Source organism: Barbus barbus, assembly GCF_936440315.1.
Source record: "Barbus barbus genome assembly, chromosome: 30".
NCBI classification, from domain to species: Eukaryota; Metazoa; Chordata; class Actinopteri; order Cypriniformes; family Cyprinidae; genus Barbus; species Barbus barbus.
Genome location: NC_136758.1, coordinates 7,480,492 through 7,488,818, shown reverse-complemented (window position 1 = coordinate 7,488,818; position 8,327 = coordinate 7,480,492). Strand labels below are relative to the sequence as shown.

At 35.2% G+C, this 8,327-nt stretch overlaps 1 protein-coding gene across 2 annotated transcripts; it reads right to left on the bottom strand.

Annotated features, from left to right (window-relative positions):
• Nucleotides 1–1,035: 1,035 nt before the first annotated feature.
• On the bottom strand, nt 1,036–8,111 carry LOC306850526 (zinc transporter ZIP9-like). 2 transcript variants are annotated; one of them, XM_079386200.1, is made up of 8 exons: nt 8,071–8,111; nt 7,519–7,619; nt 6,667–6,775; nt 5,181–5,384; nt 5,035–5,103; nt 4,815–4,900; nt 4,036–4,170; nt 1,036–3,145 (listed from the first exon to the last, which is right to left on the bottom strand). In XM_079386200.1, the coding sequence occupies exons 2-8, from the start codon at nt 7,612–7,614 to the stop codon at nt 2,912–2,914; spliced, it is 933 nt and encodes a 310-aa protein (XP_079242326.1). In that variant the 5' UTR covers nt 7,615–7,619; nt 8,071–8,111; the 3' UTR covers nt 1,036–2,911. The 2 variants fall into 2 exon arrangements, with proteins under 2 accessions (XP_079242326.1, XP_079242325.1); XM_079386199.1 differs by lacking the exon at nt 8,071–8,111 and having other exon boundaries at nt 7,519–7,758.
• Between the last annotated feature and the right edge of the window lie 216 nt (nt 8,112–8,327).

The following is an 8,327-nucleotide window of genomic DNA, read 5'->3' as shown; positions in this document are numbered from 1 at the left end:
TTATTTTTTTTTTTTTTTTTTTATGAAATAGCCTTAAGACAAATGAGTAAGACATTTTATCCAAAAATTACAAATTACAAAAGTGACTATATTAACCAAATATATTAGAAAGGTGGGGGGAAGCGATTTTAGATGTTCTTACATAAATGAGCAATCTGTCCAGTTTCACAGACAGATTAATCTGCTAAAGAGCCATTTGGTGTTGTTGTGTGCATAAGTGTTCGGATTACAGATGTATTCCTGTCCACACAACTTCACCAAACACATTTTGGATCTATATGCTTGTAAATCTGCCATATTTACAGTGATTTGTCTTATCATTGAACGCATGGTATCATTGAGTGTGTAGTTTGGTACTGGATCGGGGATTATGTACACTAGACACTTACAGTTTCCAGATCCAGTGGATTTATATTTAACTACACTTCATCTGTGACTGTACACATAGACTAAAGGTTATTTGCATAGTACAGGATGTATTAAAGGAGTGATCTTGGTTTAACTCAAGTTAAACTATAGCCAGAGATGCTGAAAATTATAAGAACATAATTTCAGGATTTAAATGCGGAACAATGAATATTAAACCTTGTTGTATTATATTCCATTATTATATTATGGGTTTATAAGTAGAAACTGAATATTGTCCATTGTTATATCACATTACCAGATTTTTCATTTTCACAGAATTTCAGCTTAATTTGAAATGACACAGGATGTACATTTCTTTAGTTTCTTCATGCATCACATCTCATCCCTCTTTTCAAACATGATCTTCATTTCAAGTGTTATCTTGTTATTAAGCATACTAATGTTCGATAAAACTTTAATAGGGTAACAAGTTGATAAATATCCCAGATTGCTGTCATTATCCAAAGATGTGCCTGTTTAGTTCTTTATTACTGGACAATAACTCATATTTTTCATTAAATGATTACTCATTTACCATTTATTTAGCTTAATTCACGTTAAAATATTTCTCAATGAAATTCCAAATGTCATTAGACAGTCAAAATAAGGTACATAGTAAGATCTGCATCCATTAAAAAAGAAAACAAGTTTATTCAAATCATGAACAAAGAATTGTGAAACCATTTTAAGTTAAACAACTGCGAGAAAAATAAGGCATACTCCTCCTGTGGAATAATCACATAAAAGCCCAATATATTTCATCATTCATATCCCGCCACATTGTAAAATCTCTACCCAAATCCCACCACCATCAGCTCTGAGCTGTATGAGCAGAATCAGTCAAAATAAATAATTATGGCACAACATTTCTTCTTTCCAATCACCATTCAGACATCTGTCCCAAGTCTCTGGGAGGAGGTCATGTCGTAGTATTCTAATGAGGCGAAGTTTATCTAGCTTTCCCTTTTAATGGTGTCACAAAATAATCATTATCCACAAATCAGCATGAAATTTCTCATCGGTGTTTCTTCCACAATTTGAAGTTGATGCTGTGCTTGTTCAATATGGTAAGTTGAGGGGGCTACAGAGCTAAAAGCACTAACACAGCTTTCAAATATCATTTTTCAGAGCAAGACCATTTGTAAACCAGGACTATAGAATGTTGCTGGTGTCCAAGTTGGCCCCAAAAGTCTCCTAACATTTTCTTATTCAAGCTTCAGAGGCAACTGTTAAATAACTTTGATGGTGATGAACACAGCAGATTTACCCTTCGCATATCTAAAAGCTTCAGCTGACCAAAGCAGAAATCCGAAAACAATCTTTCTTTCCCATTCTAAAATGAGACTAAAAACTACTCGGGGTCTCAGACAGGATGTCAAATAGGGTATTTTTGTCTGTCCTTTATACAGAGAATACATATTTACAGTACACAGGCTCTGCTCAGGGCAGGCATCACAGTACAACACATCTGAATGACCAATTAGATCTTTTTCAGGATTAAACCAGTCAGGTTTGAAAAATGGTTGGTAAGTCAAATAATGCTGTACATGCACTGAACTCAACTGAACAATGTCCACATGGACAACAACACATTTTTCAAGTGTCATTTAATGATAAGAAGAATAAAAAAAAGTCATATGCAACTGTTTGAAGTTAACCACAAAAATAAAAGTACTTTCAAAGATTTGAAGATTTAAAATTCTACTGGCAAAAAAGATGTCATTTGTCCAATAACCATACACATGATATTTTTGAATAAATTACTATAGTTTAGCAGTAGCCAAGTTTGTGAGAGGGGGAAAACAAAGCCCCGTACATCAGTGTATGTTCTCATATTAACTCAGAAGCATATTTGTTAATAGAATTAACAGAGTAAAACTGTTAGCATTAATAACAAAAAAAAAAAGAAAAACATCAACGGAGTAAAAACAAAGAAAACATGGAAATGTTCTTAAAAGTGTTTTAGCTGACTAGCTTAGGCAAGGTGAAATTTGATCATAAAGTTTAAAACAATTCATCAATACTGTAGAAAAAGAGGGACAATAAACTGAATTTGACGTTTGTAAAGTATCTAAACATTTATCATCATTGTAAATGGGCACAATTGTGTTGGTTCATATTTTAAAAGATTCATGGACAAATTTCATATAAAAACCAATAGAATACTCAATTTAAAGCATACATGACAACCCAACAACCAAATCTTTTTAAACCAGCACCACTGAAGAAAACATCAAATTAAGAGGTGGACATGATCGCATTTATTTGTGTATGGTCATCGTAAGCTGTCAGCCCACAGGGCTTTATGGAGGGACAGGGCAGTCCATTCCAGAAGTCCATAGGCGCTTCTTAAATCTTGATCCCGACTGCAATGTTCCTGCCTTCACTCCAACCGCCAACTTGAATAAACTGACAGAGGCATGATTCAAACCACATCTGTGGCCAATGCAAGTCCTGTTTACACTTTTCAGACCTTCTTCAATGTTGCTTCAAGCGAAGAACACTAGTGCTGGTGGCCGATGGACAGCACCAGAGGTATCAGACAGCCTAGAACCAGAGCTCCAACCTCCACTTTGCTCAGTCCCTTCCCTGCGCTGCCTCCGGGCGAGTGGCTGTGGCCACCCATGCCGCCCACTTCTGGGAGGACGTGCACTGTGGCTACGTACAGGAAGGTACCGGCGGAAAACAGCATGGCCACGCCAGTGGCATTGACGTCGGATAGCGCTTCTTTACTGCTCTAGATGGAAGAAGAGGAAAAGTGTTAGATGACGGGTGAATCTAGGACACAGTCGGGGTGATAGAAACTCGTTTTGTTTTTTTGGCAGACATGAAATATTCAGTATTGTTATATGGATGCTCGTTGGCATCCCAGCGGTAAGATTGCATTGCTATTCTGCATTTCAGTGATTTCTAGGCTGTCTAAAGAAGCACTATTATGGGGTGTTTCACAGCAGGACAGCCAGAGGTGAGTAATCTTCACTCTGCCACCTCAGCTGTTCCCATGGCGATGGGAAGCCTGCGGGACAAATCTGAAAAACACAGCGTGGGTCTCCATGCTTGTTATGTAACCCTGGTGAAGCATCTGAAGTTATTGCTGTGCTAAACCCATTATGGGGTAATTAGTATAATAATAAAAAATGTTACAATCCCTACAGGGGAAACAAAAAAGTTATTTAAAAAAATAATAATAAAATAAAGTGTGTGTCAATTTAGCACACATTTAAATAAATATTGGCAGGGTTGTTTTAGAGTCAAATTGTTTAATAAGAATAGATTAAATAAATTAATAAATAAAGATATTAGAGAGTGTATCAGTCTGGTTCCGGAAGTCAAAACTCATTTTCTCCATAGAGAAATTGATTTTTAACGATAAAACCTTCAAAAACAGACCTGGTCTGAGCTCCGAGGTTGTTTATTGATGGTTTATGCTTTTGTTGATGCCATATTAAACAACATTTCATAATGAAAAAACTACATTACCCATGATGCTGTTCAGAAACATTCCACCAATCAGACAGTTGCAGTGAGCAAATGACAAGGGATATTTTGCCTTGTAAAGTTATTGTTATAAAATTATTGTAAAGTGTTACCGTATTTTTTTTTTTTTTTTTTTAAACATGAACATACCTGACTGAGTCCTACGTAGGTGAGCATGGCCAAAACTGGTGCAGCCAAGGCAAAGACTAATAGATGTTTCCGGATACGGTTTCTTTCTAAACCCGCATGCATGAGGAAAGAGACGAGTCCAAATGCAGCAGGAGCCTGAAATACAATACACATCAAGATAGCACGTCTTAAATTTAAATAGCATCAAAATTTTATCAATTTTCAAATCAAAATTTTCAAGCTACAAATTTCACAAAAAAAAAAAAAAAAAGTCAAGCCGAATAAAAAGGAATGGAAGAGATGGAGAAAACAGAGGAGGAGGATGTAAGGGCAAGTGATATCAATCATAAATCAGTTTATGACCTTTCATTCAAAATATTCACAAACATTTGCCCTTTAGTTCAAATATAATAATAGAACAGTATAGAAATAATAGAAAATAAAAATATTCCACATTTATTTTTATGCAAAATTTTTACTTTTACTAAAAAACTATTTTTTTCACAGTCCATTTTGCTAAAATTAACCAAGGGTGCCTATATTAAGAGCATACACTGTATATTTTATTACTCATTTAAAATACACTGAGCCTATGTATTAAATATTTGGAAACCATTGCCTTTATTTGGAGAGGTGCCTGCATTTACATTCAGTCACTCAGTAGGTATTTCTAAACAAATCGATACAAATAAGGAACAGCGCAAACAATTTAATCACAAGAGTCAACTATATTCACAGAATAATAACGTAATACACAATGTAGAGCAGAAGTAAATTAACTTCATTAAGATTGACTGTACCTTATGCAACATAATGGCCACAAATACAATGAGCTGGACGCTGGTCTGAGACGTGGACGCAGCCGCTCCAAGAGCAACACCATCAGCTGGAGCACAGAGAGAATAAAATATGATTATTGGTCAGATATAACAAATAAGAAACAAATATAATCTGAAGCTACTACTAGAAATATTAGGATAATGCAACTAAAGAGGTTTCATTCACAGTGGTTTTTTTTACCTGCAGCATGAACGACCAATCCAAGTGTGGTGGTGACCTTAGAGCTAGCAGTCCTTGCTGCTTCTGGATCTAAAAATGTGGAGACAACAGATTTAGACACTTTATACCATTCTAATTCGTAAAAAACAAAATGCCAGCGTCACGACCATCAGTGCTGTGCATGTGAGAACTGCCGATCTGATCCACCAGCAGCATGAAGACGAAGCCCAGCACCAGAGAGACGCCGATATAAGCGTGGAGATGCTCGTGACTGTGGCCGTGTTCAACACTTTGTCCCACGACTCCTCCTTCAACAATCTTCTGTTCAGAAACCTCTGCTTCTACCTGCACGTGGCCATGGTGGTGCCCATCTAAACCAAAACATGAGTGGGCACAGCTTTGGAGTCAGTTATATCATCAGTAATAGGGACTAACTAAAGTTTTGTCACCAACAACATATAGTAACAAAAAGTAGTGGTTTAGCACAACAAAACGCTGCATATTGATGTCACAATATACTTGTGCACAGCATCATATCCAAACATACTCGGTCTCATGAAGTGCTAGACAGTTTGATTCATTCCAGTAAATTTCTGTTTGTTTGTTACTAAATAAATAATAAAAAAACTTTACAGTAGTGATTATTTTTTTATAGTGAAGTATAGTGATTTTGGTTATTTGTTAATCAAGGTTCATTACTATGTTTTTGACTTTAGGAATTTTCTATTTTATTGAATATTTTATTATTTTATTGAATATTATATTTTTTTGAATTTTGTATTCTACTTTTGCATTCTAATTGTATTTTATGCAAATATACTATACTAATTAAAGGTAAGAAATTAAGGATGCGTTAAATTGATCAAAAGTGACTGTAAATTTATAATTTTACAAAAGCTTTATATTTCAAACTAATTATGTTCTTTTGATCTTTCCATTCATCAAAAAATCCTGAAGAAAAAAAAGCATCTCTGTTTCCACAAAAATATTCGGTACTTTTTGAACATTGATAATAAGTAATGTTTCTTGAACACCAAATCAGCAGGATTTCTGAATGACTTTCTGAAAGCTTTTCCATCACAGGAATAAATTATATTTAAAATATATGAGAATTAAAAAAAAAAAAAAAAAAAAAAAGTTTTTAAAACTGTAATAATTTTTCAATTATACTGCATTTATCAAATAAATACAGCCTTGATGAGCACATGACTTATTTCAAAAGCATTAAAAAAATTTTTACCGACCCTAAAATTTCAAACAGTACTATATAAATGTTAAATGATGTCATTCTAATTATGATTAATCTGTTAAAAAATCCTTGATGTTTTATGCAAGAAATAATACAACTAAATTAGAATTTATATAATGAGATCCATTTAATAACATACATTGCTACAAGTGTCAGCTACATTTAGTTAGTAGTTTATAGTAAAACTAACTACTATTAATATATATATACACACACACACACACATATAGTTTTACAGGCTACAGCAGAATGCCTACCACACATGAAAGCATTCCTACAGATAAACATCTACATAACAGATACGGATTTATGAATGAAGGACTTTGCCCAAAACTATGTAATACTTTGTGCACTGAATAGAAAAAGCATCAATGCATCAACTGAAGCATAAACTCGAATCTCACCTTCCAGCATTTCCTCATAGAGTGCATGAACTCCCTCTGGAATAATGACAGCCAGCGCAGTGCCACACAACAGCCCAGCTCCCAACACTGTCACCAACTTCAGCTTCTCCTGAGGACAGAAGAGTATGCATTTAGGTCATAAAATTATGTATTTAGGTGGGGATGATACCAGGGCAAATTCATGTGCATATGATGAATATCATAAAAATAGGTTTAAAATATATTCCTCAAACTTGCATGAAGTAATGGCTGCTGAAAATTCAGTTTTGTCAATACAGGAATAATGACAATTAGAGTACATCAAAACAGTTATTTTAATAATAATTGCTATTTTACTGTATTTTTGGAACAAATAAATGTAGAACTGTTGAGCGTAAGAAACGGTATTTGAACAGTAATGTACCTAGTAAAATATTAGTAAATGATTGTGTAAAATACATAAAGTTCAGAATTTCAGTGTATAAGAGTACATTCAGCTGCTGATTCAAAACTGAAGAAATTCACCTCCCACTTTTCTGCATTAGTCACTACAAGCATGTTTTGATGGTTAATAAACGATAAAGCTCGTTAGTCCAGAAAATCAATCTAAACCGAATTTTAAAATCAGTTCCTTGTCAAAAGTTTAAACAAATACAGCGTAGGTGGCAAGTTAAACAGCATGTGTCTACAGTATAAACTTTTAAGACTACGGAGTAGCTTCAAACATTTAGAGATCAAACTCCTACAGTCCTCAGCACAGCACATGATGGATCTTCTCAAACACATAGTTGGCTTTCTGGAGAGAATTAACCTCTGCATGAAGGTACACTGAGAAAACTATTATAGACACGTTCAACTCGAGTTAAGGCTCACCTCAGAGAAGTTGACAGCCAGGGGAATTGTTCCAGCCACATAGCAGCCAACTAGCATAGCCAGAGACAGCAGACTGATGGAGCTGAAGTCATCCATTTCAGCTAAAGACATTCAACACTGTCTCAGTTTGAGAATCACTTTAGAGTTCAACAGCAATCGTGTACAATCGACCGATGTCTGGTGCCAGCAGATCCTTCGTAACCTACTTGGATTAGCTGGTTAGCTAGTCAGTTTTATGCATGTATCTTTACAGGTCAGTCGATTAAACACGAGCATCCACTGCTGATCTGCTGTAAAGTCGGTCTGGAGCTCTTGGTACATTGACCTGCTCGATTATCTGAACGCTGTTGCTCAACTGTAATCACACAGAATCGCGTCGCGCTTAGCAAAGGCTAAAATCATAACAATTAGTCTGCGATTAAGCACATAAATCAACAGATTTGTGAATTGTTTTCATAGTCTACTTCTCTGATCTCAGGCTGCGCTTAATGGCATTGTGATTCCTTAACAAGCGACACTGTTTTGTCGCAGTAAACCCATCTAGTTTGTTACCTACTCCGCAGTATCGACCAACACTGATCGCCAAACTAGCCGAGTGTAATGTTGGCAGTGTGAATAAAGCACTTCCGGGTCACATCGCCGTCAAAATAAAAGCCCCCACCCCTTTACGCCAGCCAACGTCATCAAGCAATGAAATTAAATAATAAAATAAAATAAAACTGTTTGCTGATAATGTAATAGTAAGTACATAACATATTAAGAATATTACGTTTCTAAAGAGACATAATTTTCCCATTTATCAGATATAG